Consider the following 18,539-nt stretch of genomic DNA (forward strand, 5'->3'; position numbering starts at 1 on the left):
TACCCAACGGCAGCCCTTTGAATAGTGGCAAGACAGGAAAGCCTTGATCATGTGTGACCCAACGGATGCCCTACTTTCACACAGGCTTGTAATCTGACCTCGTTTAGTATGCCTGTAAAATATCATCATAACCAACATGGTTAATCCGTAGCGGAAGTGAATTAGTGTGTGTGTGTGTGTGTGTGTGTGCACGCGTGTCAGTGATTTAAGAGTGCAGATTAAAGTAGAGTGTGTGTATCAGGTCTTGGTTACAGACATAGATTACACAGTGCTAATAAGTATATTTTTGATCAGTGATCTCCCCTCCCAATAACGACTCTGTCACCACTATACAGTAATGATAGACAGACTGTTTCATCTGAATAACCTCTCCAAGTTGATCAGCCTCTGAAATTAAATAACATTTCAAAACTTCCCCTAATCCCCCTAAATAAACTCAATCATTCCAATTCCCTGACTACTTTGGAACTCCTGTAACTCGGTTAATTGCGGCACAAGGGAGGGTGGGGACAGAGAAATATAAAATCATAAACAAACAAACCCTCTAATAATGTGGGTGGTTTAAATATAGAACTGACACTTATTATCAGTCTAACCGTCTCCAATCCATCGCTAATGTGTCTGACGGCTGTGAGTGGAACAGCAAAGTCTGATGGCTGTGAATGGAACAGCAAAGTCTGATTGCTGTGAATGGAACAACAACATCTGATGGCTGTGAGTGGAACAGCAAAGTCTGATTGCTGTGAATGGAACAGCAACATCTGATGGCTGTGAGTGGAACAGCAAAGTCTGATGGCTGTGAATGGAACAGCAACATCTGATGGCTGTGAGTGGAACAGCAAAGTCTGATGGCTGTGAGTGGAACAGCAACGTCTGATGGCTGTGAGTGGAACAGCAAAGTCTGACGGCTGTGAGTGGAACAGCAACGTCTGATGGCTGGGAGTGGAACAGCAAAGTCTGACGGCTGTGAGTGGAACAGCAAAGTCTGATGGCTGTGAGTGGAACAGCAAAGTCTGATGGCTGTGAGTGGAACAGCAAGGTCTTATGGCTGTGAGTGGAACAGCAAAGTAGCTTCAAAGAATATCAAATGAGACGTTTTTTTCCTCAAGACACCACCAGATGTGCGGGGTGTGGACCAGCGCCACAAATCAACTCCGCAGCTGCTCAGACCGAGGGGCCCTGTTTGAAATGCTTCAAATGAAACACTTTGGGGCTGGTATTGGGTGTTTGATTAGCCTAAAAGGGCATTGATCTCTGAACATGAGTGCACACAGACACAATCACCGAGCTCACTGGGAATCAGGGGAATGTGTGTGTTAGCTAGCTAGCTGTGGCCGGGCGATAACTCGCCGGTACAACTGTGGCCCGGAACACGCTAACGCACTAACGAGGTAAGCACATGACCATGGTCTGTATTGTTTGTATAGCCTGACCCTATGGTCTCTCTCCTCTCCTCCCTTCCCCTCTCAGACCGTGGTAATAGTGGGGGCCAGCTTCAGCAGTCTGAAACCAAGCATGATTCTCAAAACAACACGTCTGGACTTGAACGTCCATCCACTCATTTCTGCCAGTTTGCATCATCCTGCCCCCCCCCCCCCCCCCCCCCCCCATCAGTAGCGTGCAGACAGAATACTCCACAGAGTTGTAAATCTAGACCAAGAGTCATCATCTGCTGTTATTAATACTCACAAGCCTGTAGTCCATATGTCTCCCATATCCTGACAAGGAATACAACTTGTGGAGGCAAAACTGATTGAAAGTCAAGAAGGAGAGCATAGGTCAGTATCTTGGAGTTAGGCATCTGATTAGCCAGCATATTATTGCAGGTGGCCATGACCTTATACACAACACATAGGCTTTAGTATGCAGGTTTAAGAGTTCTCCAGCATGCCACCGAGTATTCCAGAGTACAGTAGACAAGTGTTGAAGACAAATAGAGACAGTGAGAAGCAGAACGAGCCCGGATCTTTCATTACCTGAAAACTGTTTCCCTCATCTTCAGGCCAAACCCTAAGTGGAAACTTTTGATGGGGGGCCCCAGTGGCCCCCGGGTCCCCCGATCTCTGCCTGTCCACAGGACATCCTGTCTGACTGTAGGGAGGAGGGAGGGGTGGAGGAGGGCTAGACAGCTGAGGGTGATGTGACTCAGGCTCTCCTTAAAATCCAGTCCAGTCTGGTCAACTTCTAGTGAAGTCCATACAGCCACCTTCTTTCACCTCCATCTTCCGCAACTTGTCTATGTAACTCTGCTCCTGTCCTACTAACTGGTCAAACTTCAGCCCTCGAGAAGTTGAGAGGGCTCCTGTTAGTTGGTCTCCCGTTGTCCTCTGTCCTCTTTCTACAGTGTCTGGCCAATGTGTGTGTGTAAATAGCCTACAGGGTGGGCTGTGTGGGCTCTAAGTCTTCTACTAATCCCTGAGTTTTAATGACGACCAATCTAGAAGCTAGCTCCCTGAGGGCTGACCCAAGTCAGGGGCTGACCATGTGACCTTCCTGCTGGGGTCTCCTCCCCTTTAATGCTCAGCTGGATAGGGGATGGGGGAGGGTGTGTGTGTGTGTGTGTGTGTGTGTGTTGGTGGGGTTCGAGTGTGTGAGTGACCAGTCCCTTAAGGAATGCAGACCTGCTGATCTAAGGACAGACATGAACACAAAGGAAAACACAAAACTGGGAACCGAGACTATGACGTCTTTTTGTGTACAAAATGGAGAAGAAAGCCAGACGACCGACTACTGAACGATTGTTTTGATCAGGTTCCTGCCCTTACATTCACCTCCCGAAAAGAAAGCACCGAGGCACATCAGGAAGCAAACACACATCCCCGCTGGGGCTAGTAAGAAGCTGTGCTTCCCTGGGGTTCGTCTGGCTTCACTCTTAGGCATTCTCTGATGTGTGTGTTTTCTCTATTCCCTGATCAGAGAGAAGGAAGGAGGGAGACAGCGAGGTGCTACAGATCTAACAAGGAGCTCATTAACATAACTCTCTCATATCATCACAGAACACCTTGGTCTTCCAAAACAGAAGATGGGAAAGCAACCTGGTCTCAGAGCATTTCGTATTATTCTGTAGGTAAATCTGTGACACTTCATTTAGTATGATATGTTACGTTTCATACGGTATGTATTAATTTGTGGATGTCCATCACCCATTTTGTATGATATGTTACGAATTACTATTCATATTTTATATTTACAAATTTGCTAAACAAATAATATATTTCATATTCTAACTAGATGGCTAATGTTAGATAGGTTAGGGGTTAGGGTGAAGGTTAGGGGAAGGGTTAGCTAACATGCAAAATAGCTGCAAAGTAGCAAGTAGTTGGAAATTAGATCAAATGCTAAAGTTGTCCATGATTAGATTCGCACTCGAGACTTTTGGTTTACTAGACATTCACATTTGGGTTGCTAGACGTTGCATTATACGCCTGTCCATCCACCTTGACTAACCACCCTACTTGCGTTTTTGTTTCAAGTAACCATACCAAACATAACATATCATACTAATTTGAGCAACCCAAATGTACATTTACTATGTTACGTCTAGTCTATGAGACCAGGCTGTGCAAAGGCAAAACTAAAACAGACTCGAATAACTTCACAAAAAATGGTGTCATGTTATGTTAAAGGAAGTTCGACTGAAAAAATATGGTTCTGTTACAAATAGACAGCCCTTTAAGACAGGCCAATGAAGGCTCATAACATTTTTATAAAGCATTATTCCTGCAGGCTATGAAGGTTTTACCAAAATATTGATATGTGTTTGTGGTATTTTATCTTCATCCTATTTGGAGTGGTCCTTTATAAGATGTTTCATGACTGAAAGTTAGAGGTTCTATTCTAACCTTATTTCAATGCACTTTCATCATTCAATGTGACTTCATTAAAGATACTCAAATACATTTTTTGCCAGTCTATTTAAGGCGGTTTTCACATATAGCCCTCTTTAAAAGAACCTATCTCAATCCTCTTTAAAGTGAACTCTGGGGTAAAAAAAAATTGCAAAAGATCTTAGTTCTCTCTCTATTCCCACTGCCCTTGCCTTTGAATGAGGACTCAACTCTTTTGCCAATTCACTTCACCTATTTTGTGGCCCGAGTCGTCTTTGAATTCACATTGTTGTGTTTAGAAAGGAACTCGTATTTTTTTCCAACATTCACCTAATGCATTCTGGGTTTTAACAAAGTGCTGGAGAAGCCATTCCATCCGAACATGTTATCAGACAGCTAGATATACCTACTCACATTTTGGAAGCAAATAGACTGCATTTATTTAATATATGAGGCATAATAATAATGATCAGAAGATAATATTTACATGAATATACACTGCTCAAAAAAATAAAGGGAACACTTAAACAACACAATGTCACTCACACTTCTGTGAAATCAAACTGTCCACTTAGGAAGCAACACTGATTGACAATAAATTTCACATGCTGTTGTGCAAATGGAATAGACAACAGGTGGAAATTATAGGCAATTAGCAAGACACCCCCAATAAAGTAGTGGTTCTGCAGGTGATAACCACAGACCACTTCTCATTTCCTATGCTTCCTGGCTGATGTTTTGGTCACTTTTGAATGCTGGTGGTGCTTTCACTCTAGTGGTAGCATGAGACAGAGTCTACAACCCACACAAGTGGCTCAGGTAGTGCAGCTCATCCAGGATGGCACATCAATGCGAGCTGTGGCAAGAAGGTTTGCTGTGTATGTCAGCGTAGTGTCCAGAGCATGGAGGCGCTACCAGGAGACAGGCCAGTACATCAGGAGACATGGAGGAGGCCGTAGGAGGGCAACAACCCAGCAGCAGGACCGCTACCTCCGCCTTTGTGCAAGGAGGAGCAGGAAGAGCACTGCCAGAGCCCTGCAAAATTACCTCCAGCAGGCCACAAATGTGCATGTGTCTGCTCAAATGGTCAGAAACAGACTCCATGAGGGTGGTATGAGGGCCCGACGTCCACAGGTGGGGGTTGTGCTTACAGCCCAACACCGTGCAGGACGTTTGGCATTTGCCAGAGAACACCATGATTGGCAAATTCGCCACTGGCACCCTGTGCTCTTCACAGATGAAAGCAGGTTCCCACTGAGCACATGTGACAGATGTGACAGAGTCTGGAGACGCCGAGGAGAACGTTCTGCTGCCTGCAACATCCTCCAGCATCAGTCATGATGTGGGGTGGCATTTCTTTGAGGGGCCGCACAGCCTCCATGTGCTCGCCAGAGGTAGCCTGACTGCCATTAGGTACCGAGATGAGATCCTCAGACCCCTTGTGAGACCAGATGCTGGTGCGGTTGGCCCTGGGTTCCTCCTAAAGCAAGACAATGCTAGATCTCATGTGGCTGGAGTGTGTCAGCAGTTCCTGCAAGAGGAAGGCATTGATGCTATGGACTGGCCTGCCCGTTCCCCAGACCTGAATCCAATTGAGCACATCTGGGACATCATGTCTCGCTCCATCCACCAACGCCACGTTGCACCACAGACTGTCCAGGAGATGGCGGATGCTTTAGTCCAGGTCTGGGAGGAGATCCCTCAGGAGACCATCCGCCACCTCATCAGGAGCATGCCCAGGCGTTGTAGGGAGGTCATACAGGCACATGGAGGCCACACACACTACTGAGCCTCATTTTGACTTGTTTTTAGGACATTACATCAAAGTTGGATCAGCCTGTAGTGTGGTTTTCCACTTTAATTTTGAGTGTGACTCCAAATCCAGACCTCCATGGGTTGATAAATTTGATTTCCATTGATAATTTTTGTGTGATTTTGTTGTCAGCACATTCAACCATGTAAAGAAAAAAGTATTTAATAAGAATATTTCATTCATTCAGATCTAGGATGTGTTATTTTAGTGTTCCCTTTATTTTTTTGAGCAGTGTATTATTGATAACAGAATAAATAGCAGAATAATAACTGCAGATGAAATCATGCTGTAATTGAAAATTGTACACCCAATGCCCCTTTAAGAGCTAGCATTGAATCACAAAAAAAATATGTTGTTGCCTTCCTACACTATTCAAACCCCATAATCGAATAACAGTTTACAAGGCTCTTAGCCTTTATACAACATATTGCAAAAAAAAATCTCAGCACATCATGTCAGTACAAAACTCCAAACAAATGTTGTAATGTCTGTGCATCGCTAATCAATAACCAAAAACAGCACTTTTTCTTTCTTACGTACCTACACGTCATCATCTTCTCTCTTTGTGAGGGGATGTGTCAGAGGAAACGGTGTTGCAGTAGTCTAGTGTGTGGTGCCGGAATAATGAGAAGCGAACCCGGGGAGGTTTGTGTTCACACTGCCCAAAAAAAGGGAACCGGCCAGTGGAATTCAAGAGAACCAACCTCAGACCACCTCTCGAGACTGTCTCAGTTCGGGTTTGCTTCAGGGGCACTTTTGAGGGGTCTGATTTCCTTTGGAGTGTTCACACTGCACAAAAAATACATCTGCAAAAATTGTCTCAAAGAGGCCAAGTGTGAAAACACCCTAAGAGATTAGATGTCAACCTCCATAATTCCTGGATATTATCTATGAGTACACATTCATGGGATGAGGCTATCCTCTTCTGATGAGAAATGAATGGTAGGCTATGTCTGCATCCCAAATTGCACCATATTCCCTATATAGTTCACTACTTTCAAGCAGGGACCATAGGGCTCTAGTCAAAAGTAGTGCATTATGTAGGGAAGAGGGTGCCATTTGGGACGTAGAATGTGTTGCCTAGCTGTATGCAGGGCACGTAGGTCCTACATCCCAAATGGCACCATATTCCCAAGATAGTTCACTACTTTCAAGCACGAACCATTGGGCTCTAGTCAAAATGAGTGCATTATGTAGGGAATAGGGTGCCATTTGGGACGTAGGATATGTGTTGCCTAGATGTATGCAGGACACATAGGTTCTATCCTTGACAACCAAAGAAACAGGTACAATGGAAGGATATTTCACTGGAGAATCAGATTTTAGTGGGATTGCAAGTAATAATTCAGGTAACAATATAGTAATGAAATGCCCCTTTTGGATGGCACAAAATGCTCAATCATCCTGAACTAAGCACTACACACAGTGTGTGTGTGTGTGTGTCAGTGACTTACGAGTGCAGAGCTGGCATTATCAAGTGGGTCAAAGGTTCAGGCTGAAGACAGTGTGAGCAGTCTGCTGACTGACTGGTTTGCTGGCTGGTAAGCTCATAATTAAAGTGACCACACAGATGTCCCATCTGCCACTACGACCACCGCCACACATTACTGGCTCTCATGTAAACATGATAATCCAATGAGAGGCCGGGTACACATGCAAAACACACACACACACACACACACACACACACACACCCCGACGCAGCCAGACACTCCAAAATACAAAAACAAACATTATGTATTCAACAAGACACTGAGTCTCTCTAAACCCGTTTATCTCCTCTATGTCCTGTCACTGCAGGGAAACCTCCTTTAATAGGTACTGAAAGGTACAGAAACAAGAGCAAAACAATGACAAAGAAACACATTTCTAGCAATGCCTGTTGAAATTACTGCCATCCACCACCACTGACAATGAGCAATACAGGGAGAATTATACCAGTTGAGCAATGCCAAGCACTTCATCTCCTATAGTGTTCAGTGTTTTGGGAAAGTCTCTTTTCGCTGAGCATTATAAGGACATAATGGAGTCCCCGTCTACATTGTTCTTCCACAGTCTAGGGGCCGAGGAGGCATGCAGTCATCCACAGGAGTCACAGCCAATAAGAACAATCCGTCTGGAGAGAGGCAACCGCCCGGCGACGGAAGCATCTGTCACAAAGGGACTAGAGCAGGACCCAATCACAGATAAGCCTAATATATTTTCCCCCTACACACATACATGCACACCCAGTCTAGCCTGCCTCGCTTATTCGGGCTCTGGGACATCGGGCGTCGTTATGCTAACGCTATCAGCTGATTCATTGGTCCACGCCAGCGATAGCCCAGAACATAAACAGATCTGAGGTCAGCCTAGACTCTGGATGATGTGACAGAACACATAATAAGGCTATGGCTGGTTGAGTCAGACACTGATTGGGGATCAGACTGATGGCAGCCATAACTGAGGCAGTCAGGGAAGGGCGATATGAATAGGGACAAAGACTGGCGACAGGCACTTATGTAAACAAAATACGATGTCTCCGCCGCTCACTGACTTTTATTAGATCTCTGTGTTGAATGATCTGTGGCCGATTCCTCAGGCATTATTCCATATGGGGGGGGGGGGGGGGGGCAGCTAGCTACTATACAGACACACAATAGCAAGTCTGAGCTGACTGTGTTGTCTGTGCTGACTGCAAAATCTAATCCATACTGAACACCCACATGGATAAAGTAATTCTGCGACAGAATGAATATGTTGATGGATACGCATATAGATATGTGGTGACAGGATGCCACAGCCAAGACTGAACATGATGCGGAGTTGTGGGGCATGGGTATGTTGAGCTTGTGGGCTGGAATGACAATGTCTCATGATGATTGTTTAACAACTTCTAGTCCATTAAGTTTGACACCATATAGAATTATTGGGTTCTAAGTGAATTAACGTTTAATTGATGTGCATTGCAGTGTGTTAGCCATCAAGGCTGTTGTGAATGCGGTTGAGTGAAGCGGGTGAGTTGCCGTAGTAACCACTACACTGTAACACATCTGACATTCCTTGGAGGCATGGGTTCGAATCCCACTTCTGACATCATTGTTGCGATTTTGGGGGATGCTTGAACTCCAGACGCCTTGACCAAGGGCAGCGACAGGAACCACTAGCCCACAAACACCCCTTGGAGAGCAGTTTGCGGTCTTAAGAACATCAGATTTCTTACAATACTCATTTAGTTTCATATATTTATTTTTTTACCTTTATTTAACTAGGCAAGTCAGTTAAGAACAAATTCTTATTTTCAATGACAGCCTAGGAACGGTGGGTTAATTAACTGCCTTGTTCAGGGGCAGAACGACAGATTTTTAACTTGTCAGTTCGGGGATTCGATTTTGCAACCTTTCGGTTACTAGTCCAACGCTCTAACCACTAGGCTACCTGCAAAACTTAGAGAAGAAACACTAATACCATAGCTGGACTTGTACCATAGCTGGACTTGTACCATAGCTGGACTTGTACCATAGCTGGACTAACCCCATAGTTAAACACTACATGACAACAATGACCCACCACATTTAGAGGTCATTGTGCGCAACTAACTCCAGACAACTAACTTCAGTTACAAAGTCAGACTATTTTAATATGACAGATTTTCCTCACCCAATTTAAAATGGGAAGATAAGCGCTCATTCTAAAAATCCACGGGTTATTCTCGAAAGGCAGTGCATTGAATGACTATCTCCTAATTATGACATCAGTTCCGAGCTGAGTGGTGCTGAGTAGTGAATTCTTTCACATACTGTCACACCTCAATGAGCCTGTAGCAAGAAGGAAATGACCATATAGTAAAGAGGAAATGGAGTCTGGAAGCAGTAGTCATTCTTCACGGTCAGAGAACTGACAAAGACTTCATCCTTACTTCATTTTAAATGTTGGAGAGATAAAAAAAAAAAAAAGGTATTTCAATACAGTCAAGGTTGACTGATGAAGTAATACACCAAGAGATAGGTCTATATTCTCCAATGAAGTGGAGAAAGGTACGAGGAGAGATGGACTGCAATAAAGATTTCTCGGCACAAAATATTTAAAACAGAGATGGCTAATGAACCAAAGACAGTGTAATTTTGGGGGGTGTAAATTAAAATTGGCTCCTAGTTTGAAACCTGCGGCAAAGTCTGTTGCATTAAAGTCTTTGGCATCACGTCAATGGGTACAGTAGTGCAATCTGATGGTAGCATGCACAGAATGTATAGGCCTACAGTATATAGGTTGTGTCTGACCTGTGTCATGCTACTGTGGTACAGTAAGCTGGTGGAGCCTACTGGTCTGTTGTCATGGTGCATGGGGCGGTGTGTGTGTGTGTGTGTGTGTGTGTGTGTGTGTGTGTGTGCGTGTGTGCGTGTGCGTGTGCGCGTGTGCGTGTGCGCGTGGTGCGTGTGCAGACCAGAAGTACCCACAAGAATAGTAAACGGAAAAATCCCCACCAGGTCAAATGCTATTTCTAAGGGGTTTAGGGTTAATGTTAGAATAGTGTTGGGGTTAGAATTAGGTATTGGGTTAGGGTTAGGTACTAGGGTTTGGTTTAGGGTTATGGTTATGGTTAGGTTTTTGGGTTAGGGTTAAGGTTAAGGTAAGGGTACAGGTTAGGGTTAAGGTTAGGTTTAGGGGTTAGGGAAAATTGGATTTTGAATGGGACTGATTTGCATGGCCCCACAAGGTTAGCTGCGCAGGACTGTTTGTGTGTGCGCGTGCGTGCATAGGGGCTGCGTGTTACCTGGAGAAGTGTTGCTGTAGTGAAACCATCTGCGCTCGGCCCAGCTCCGACTCGTCCGTCACCTCCCGAAGCCGCTTCTCACTGTCCAATCGCAGGCGTCGTTCTTCCTCTAGCACATGAATCAGCTTTTGTCGCTGTGGGGGAAAGGAGTCAGGTTAGCTGCTGGTTTTAATATGTGTTGTTACCAGCCAACACAGGTAGAGAGATAGAAAAGCCACCAGCAACATAGACTAAAGTCTGAGTATCTACATGTCACAAATATATTTTTCATAATATCCATTTCATAATATCTATGTCATAATATCTATGTCATAATATCTATGTCATAACATTTATCTCACAACATCTATTTCAGCAGTGCATTTGTAATTTTACAGTTCAGGAGAACCATACCATGTAACTAGAGCTCTAACTAGAGCTCCTAAAGCCATCCCAGTTGCCATGGCACAAAATGGACACCCAGTGTAATGCAGCACCCTTAACTGTAATAAAACAAAGATGTTGATTCAAGTGTACAATTGTAAGGCAACCAGCAATCATATTGCAGCTGTGGTAATAAGTTACATCTTGAACCCTGATACACAATCTATGTCTCAATTGTATCAAGGCTTAAAAATCCTTCTTTAACTTGTCTCCTCTCCTTCACCTACACCTACTGAAGTGGATTTAGCAAGTGACATCAATAAGGGATCATAGCTTTCAACTGGATTATCCTGGGCAGTCTATGTCATGGAAAGAGCAGGTGTTCCTAATGTTTTGTACACTCGCTTAAACCCTGCTGCCAGAATCACAGTGGAAAACAACTGCACTAACGCTGGATTTGTCTGTCCTAAACATGGTTTTGAAAGAGTCCACTGCAGGCTCACTGCTGAAAGATGATCAACGTTCGCTATAGAGTCTCGAAAAGTAGAAAAGCTTCTGAACTTCCATTTTCTTTTCTATGATCCTAATTGGAACACGCACTATGTCCCGAAGCCTCAGAAGTTGCTCCTCCAGAGAGAAAAAACAGCCCTCGGTTCAGATTCTACACTTCAGATTCTACACTTCAAAGGCCGTGCGGCCTGGCCTGCCGTCCTGTCTGCCGTCCTGCCGTCCTGTCTCAAGGAAGAGGTTTCAAGTCAAAGATAACGTTGGGGTTCTGTGGTAAAGTTGTGTGGGGCCAAACACCGCCTGCTTTACATCTAAACGTCCACAAGCTGGTTGAGTTTGGGGTTTCCACTTGAAGACACTGTACAACTCAAAACATGATGTGGAGATAATTAGTGCACCAACTTCCCTATAATCTGTCTCCACGTGGCCAAATGAGTTACAGGAAGTGACAGATGTAACTATTGATCACTGCATGCTGGGTAAGCCTCTTAGCTGTACAGTAGGTTTAACCACTCAACCATCTCCCTCTGTCGAGGGTGTAATACGCTACTTGCCAAAAGATAGGGTTGTTATCTTTTGGCAAAGGAGAGGCCTTGACACTGTGTTGAAAACAATAACGATACAAAGTGAAAGGACCACTGCCACTACCTCGCTCTCCAACTAATGTGCATGAATCGAGGAGCAAACTGAAGTGAAGAGGAAATTGGACATATCCTCCTCATGTCCGCCAAGAGTTGCTGAATTTCCTCTTCACTTGAACACTCTAACATACAGTACAATATTAGGGGCGGTGATCATAGCAAAGGAAAATCGTGCCTGGAATAATGCAGATACTGATAACCGTTCTTTATAGCATGTTTCATGGACATTCCATGATATATCTCATTCACAGTGAAGGTTATAGGGGATGCCTCGAAAGGAAGGAAAGAAAAGGGGATACCTAGTCAGATGCACAGCTGAATGCATTCAACCAAAATGTGTCTTCCGCATTTAACCCAACCCCTCTGACTCAGAGAGGTGCGGGGGGCAGCCTTAAAATTGACATCATCGGCGCCTTGAGCTTTTGTTGTTGGGGGTTAACTGCCTTGCTCAAGGGCAGAATGGTAGATTTCTTTCCACCTTGTTGGCTCAGGGATTCTAACCAGCAACTTTTCGGTTACTGGTCCAAACGCTACACAGCAAATAGCCACCAAGGCCATGGGTAGGCGACTGTGGCTGTCTTACAATAGAGGGTGAAATGCACATTTCATCATGTACGTACGTCTCACTGTACGTACATACGTCTCACTATACGGACGTCTCACTATACGGACGTCTCACTATACGGACGTCTCACTATACGGACGTCTCACTATGCGGACGTCTCACGATGCGGACGTCTCACTATGCGGACGTCTCACTATACGGACGTCTCACTATACGGACGTCTCACTATACGGACATCTCACTTTGCGGACGTCTCACTGTGCGGACGTCTCACTATGCGGACGTCTCACTGTGTGGACGTCTCACTATGCGGACGTCTCACTATACGGACATCTCACTTTGCGGACGTCTCACTGTGCGGACGTCTCACTATGCGGACGTCTCACTGTGTGGACGTCTCACTATACAGACGTCTCACTGTGCGGACGTCTCACTGTGTGGAAGTCTCACTATACAGATGTCTCACTGTGCGGACGTCTCACTATGCGGATGTCTCACTATGCGGACGTCTCACTATGCGGACGTCTCACTATGCGGACGTCTCACTATGCGGACGTCTCGCTATACAGATGTCTCGCTATACGGACGTCTCACTATATGGACGTCTCACTGTCCGGATGTCTCACTGTCCGGATGTCTCACTATACAGACGTCTCACTATATGGACGTCTCACTGTGAGGGCGTCTCACTATATGGACGTCCCACTATACGGGCGTCTCACTATACGGACGTCCCACTATACGGGCGTCTCACTATATGGACGTCTCACTATATGGACGTCTCACTATACGGACGTCTCACTATACGGGCGTCTCACTATATGGACGTCCCACTATACGGGCGTCTCACTATATGGACGTCCCACTATACAGGCGTCTCACTATACGGACGTCTCACTATATGGACGTCTCACTATACGGGCGTCTCACTATATGGACGTCCCACTATACGGGCGTCTCACTATATGGACGTCCCACTATACAGGCGTCTCACTATACGGACGTCTCACTATATGGACGTCTCACTATATGGACGTCTCACTATACGGGCGTCTCACTATATGGACGTCCCACTATACGGGCGTCTCACTATACGGACGTCTCACTATGTGGACGTCTCACTATACGGGCGTCTCACTATATGGACGTCCCACTATACGGGCGTCTCACTATATGGACGTCTCACTATACGGGCGTCTCACTATATGGACGTCTCACTATATGGACGTCCCACTATACGGGCGTCTCACTATATGGACGTCTCACTATACGGACGTCTCACTATACGGACGTCTCACTATGTGGATGTCTCACTATGCAGACGTCTGACTATACGGACGTCCCACTATGTGGATGTCTCACTATGTGGATGTCTCACTATCCGGACGTCTCACTATACGGACGTCTCACTATGTGGATGTCTCACTATGCAGACGTCTCACTATCCAGACATCTTATAAAAACATGCCTCCCATCTCCTGACGTCCTTCTGTTCTCTGTACTGTTGTCCTGAACAAGGTCCGTTAGTGACGGCATCTGAATAGAAAGACTAAAAGGTGCTTAATAATAAATACATTGGTAGGCCATTAAATTTAAAGTGCTGAGTCACTGTAATTGAGTGAATAACCTTGTCCAATATCAACTAGTTCAACACTCCATGAGGAATAGAGCCTTAGAGCAAACAAAGTATGGCCTTTCCTTCACCTCTGTTAAAAAAATATACAGGTATAAAATATTTACCTTTCGTGGCTATCACACATAAAACATGAGTTCATTTGAAAAAGTAATAATGAACAAACTTCTTTAATCGTCATCATTATGTTATTTCTGAAATATGCAACACTACCAAGATCTTCTTCATTCGGTTGTCCGTTGCATGGTAACCAAGATGGACACTTTCACAAGACAAGTACTGCAGGGCCATCTAGTGGCTATCGAACAACACACTAGCTCACGCAGCATACAGGAGAGGAACCAAGGAGCTTAACCGTAGCACAAACCAGGGCCCTTACCGCATGAATGACACATTTCAAACCTCTGTATATACTATGTAGGCCTTAATATAACAACTCTTAATTACTCTCAAATCAAACTACCTATATAACTGTATATAAAATCAACCCCTATACCCTACCCCTAGACACTACTAATGGTAAGAGTGAATACCAAATCAACCTCTATACCCTACCCCTAGACACTACTAATGGTTAGTGTGAATACCAAATCAACCCCTATACCCTACCCCTAGACACTACTAATAGTTAGTGTGAATACCAAATCAACCTCTATACCCTACCCCTAGACACAACTAATGGTTAGTGTGAATACCAAATCAACCCCTATACCCTACCCCTAGACACTACTAATGGTAAGAGTGAATACCAAATCAACCCCTATACCCTACCCCTAGACACTACTAATAGTTAGTGTGAATACCAAATCAACCTCTATACCCTACCCCTAGACACTACTAATAGTTAGTGTGAATACCAAATCAACCTCTATACCCTACCCCTAGACACAACTAATGGTTAGTGTGAATACCAAATCAACCCCTATACCCTACCCCTAGACACTACTAATAGTTAGTGTGAATACCAAATCAACCTCTATACCCTACCCCTAGACACTACTAATAGTTAGTGTGAATACCAAATCAACCCCTATACCCTACCCCTAGACACTACTAATAGTTAGTGTGAATACCAAATCAACCTCTATACCCTACCCCTAGACACTACTAATGGTAAGAGTGAATACCAAATCAACCCCTATACCCTACCCCTAGACACTACTAATGGTAAGAGTGAATACCAAATCAACCCCTATACCCTACCCCTAGACACTACTAATGGTAAGAGTGAATACCAAATTAACCCCTATACCCTACCCCTAGACACTACTAATGGTTAGTGTGAATACGAAATCAACCCCTATACCCTACCCCTAGACACAACTAATGGTTAGTGTGAATACCAAATCAACCCCTATACCCTACCCCTAGACACTACTAATAGTTAGTGTGAATACCAAATCAACCTCTATACCCTACCCCTAGACACTACTAATAGTTAGTGTGAATACCAAATCAACCCCTATACCCTACCCCTAGACACTACTAATAGTTAGTGTGAATACCAAATCAACCTCTATACCCTACCCCTAGACACTACTAATGGTAAGAGTGAATACCAAATCAACCCCTATACCCTACCCCTAGACACTGCTAATGGTAAGAGTGAATACCAAATCAACCCCTATACCCTACCCCTAGACACTACTAACGGTTAGTGTGAATACCAAATAAACCCCTATACCCTGCATATAGTCACTATTACCCTACTCCTTGACACTACATTTGAAACTCTACTTCTTCAAAGAGTATCTTAAATAATCCCACAGCACCCCTCCTTGTACCACTTCCTTCCCCAAGGGTGCCTAAGACTCGCACTTCACTCCCCCCCACTAGCACTGACTTTGCTAATAGCTGCTTTATTGAGTAAAAATGTACTTACTATGACTGAGATATATGGTTGTCTTAAGATACATGTAAGTTGCTCTGGATAAGAGTGTCCTCTAAACGACTACAATGAACAAAATGTCATCTCTAAAAGAGAAAGACAAAGTAACACTGAATGGAAAAAGTGTCCCACGCTACTGCAACACCACAACCAGGGCCATTTCCAGACAACCAAAAATATATAATAAATGAAATACAAAACAATGACAAAACCGTTTTTTCCCAAAGGGGGGGAAACCTCTTGGCTCCTTCAGTTGTGAGCCCAGTGTGTTAGAGTTGAAGCCGTCCAATAAATAACCATGTTTCACTCTAACTCTGTGACTTGGCCCAAATTCTTCCCAACAACGGTTTTAATTCGCTGAAGCAGTTGAGCAGACCACATTAAACCCTATTCACAACTGGAACCACCCCCAGTTCTTCAACAAGACCGTCAACCCAGGGCTACTATGTGGCGCACCAGGGAGCCTCTCCATCACACATAATGGCTGCCGTAAATAACACGCTGCTACAGGAACATAAACCCACAGTCGCAGGGCTGGTGCCAAGTTAGAGCTGGACCTAGCTGCAACCGGGACCAAACCCAAAACGAGTTCCAATACTACGACTAGTTAGACCCGGAGTTGAACAACTGAATATGAGTTGAAGTAATCGTTTTTGAAAGTTTAGTGACCTTTTTGGAAACTAGACCTTTTCTCTTTCAAAGGGGATGCGTTTTCTATCATAAAATGAGCCAACTCTAACATAAACAGTTTTAAACACAGGCACAGTTCAAAAAACAAACACAAATCTCAAATCAGAAAATGAAAGGTAAATTGTACTGGACTTATTGCAATTTAAATTACTTTACATCAAAAATGTTTCGACCAATTGTTCAAACACCCACACTAATTGCCTAAAAATGTTTACTGTATGTGAATATCACCTCCATATACAAAGGTCAAATTTGCCTCAAACACAACTGCAAATGACCCTGTTCAGTGATTTGTCCTGCGTTCCCACAATTGTCCATTGCCCCTGCCTTTTGTTAACCACACCTACTTACAAAACACCCCAGGCACAACAACCATGCGATTAAAAAAATAATATTGTCTCAACCCCAAACGGCACCCTATTCCCTACATACTACTCGATAATCTCCCTAGGGACCGTGGTCAAAAGTAGTGCACTACATAGGGAATAGGGTGCCATTTGGAACGGGTGCCCCTACGTCTTCATACTAAGCCTTGCCAAGAGCTTCAATAACAACACACGTGTAACAGCATACCTTACATTAAAAGCAGTCTTCTGCTTTTGCTCAATGTATAATTTCTGCCATTTAACAAGGCCCAGATCCGTTAAATACAACTTTAAGATATCTGTACGTTGCCAGAAAATCCGAGCGAGACGTTACAGTATTTCACAGCTGAAGTATTTGCTGTCGACAGACTTTATATGCGTTTGGCAATTGGCCTTGCCCAGTGATAGCAAGCCTGATAATTGAAAGCATACTCTTAACGAGCTAAAAACCAACCACTGACATTTAGCTGCAGCTAGGCTAGACTACATTCAGTCTTTTCAAAAGGAGGATCAACTCGATGTGAGAAAAACTGATCAGGCAATCAGTAGAAAAGCTAGCATAAGCATTCTTTCTAAAGCGACATTTACCCTGACATCTCGAGGGACTAAAAAAGGAGATACCTCTGATTATGATTAGCTTGCACGGTAGTAGACTGTCTTCACTGATGTTCTCCCCTCTCTGTCCTGTAGATGGCCTTCTCTTCCTAAGAAAACTGTCAAAGCCCATATTCACAAAGTGTCTCAAGAGTAAGGAGTGCTGGTCTAGGATCAAGTCCTACTTGTCCATATAATCTTATCGATTGTGATCTAAAAGGAAAAACTGATCCTGGAACATTTATAATAATGTTCTACTAATACTCAGTCATATAATCTGCCAGATGAGATGCTTCATGATTCTGCTGACTCGTCAAGGTTTAGCGAGTGGCTCTGCCTAGGGATTGTAGCTGGGTATTCAGGATTAACTTTGAACTCAATGGGATTATCATGCTATTACCTGGGAAGGTCACGGTGGGGAAATAAGCAAGGCTAGTGATTTCATCCAAATATTACTACGGCATTGTTCAGTGAAAAGTGAAACATTGGACTGCCTAGTCAGTTGCACAACTGAATGCAATTCAACCGAAATGTGTCTTCCGCATTTAACCCAACCCCTGTGAAACAAGGCATGGGATTTGGAGCTGGGTGTACGCATACAATCTATCATTAGGGAAATATATACATATGGTATTATCATAATCATAACTTCAAAGCATGTCTCTGTCATATTATACAGCATATGTAACTGGGCTTGATTACTCCATGTCATAGTAACCCAGTTGCACTAGACACAGTCCTGGCATGGCTGTGTAATTCTACAGCATTGTCATTTATTCATAAGGGACAGACAGGCAGGGTTCTGAGTAGTGAATTACGAGACCTTCCGTAACCCCCTGATACCCCTCCATGATCCGGAGGAGATTTTAAATTAATTAGAGACAACTGCGTCTCTCAAGA

General features: G+C 44.1%; 1 protein-coding gene across 6 annotated transcripts in view; it reads right to left on the reverse strand.

Moving 5' to 3' along the window:
* The window catches only part of LOC110495841 (nck-associated protein 5), a 171,294-nt gene that overhangs the window by 65,880 nt on the left and 86,875 nt on the right, over positions 1-18,539 (reverse strand). For 5 of the 6 annotated variants that reach the window (XR_016488369.1, XR_016488370.1, XM_036952280.2 and 2 more), the window contains one exon: positions 10,394-10,527. Coding sequence is in view for 4 of the 6 variants with exons in the window: in XM_036952280.2 (XP_036808175.2) it covers positions 10,394-10,527 (134 nt within the window). In the remaining 2 variants the exon portion in view is untranslated. Of the gene's footprint in view, positions 1-10,393; positions 10,528-15,984; positions 16,102-18,539 lie in introns of those variants that run through there. The other variant, XM_090208114.1, reaches the window with a different exon arrangement.

Source organism: Oncorhynchus mykiss, chromosome 18 (genome assembly GCF_057628025.1).
Source record: "Oncorhynchus mykiss isolate SJ-2025 chromosome 18, ASM5762802v1, whole genome shotgun sequence".
NCBI lineage: Eukaryota > Metazoa > Chordata > Actinopteri > Salmoniformes > Salmonidae > Oncorhynchus > Oncorhynchus mykiss.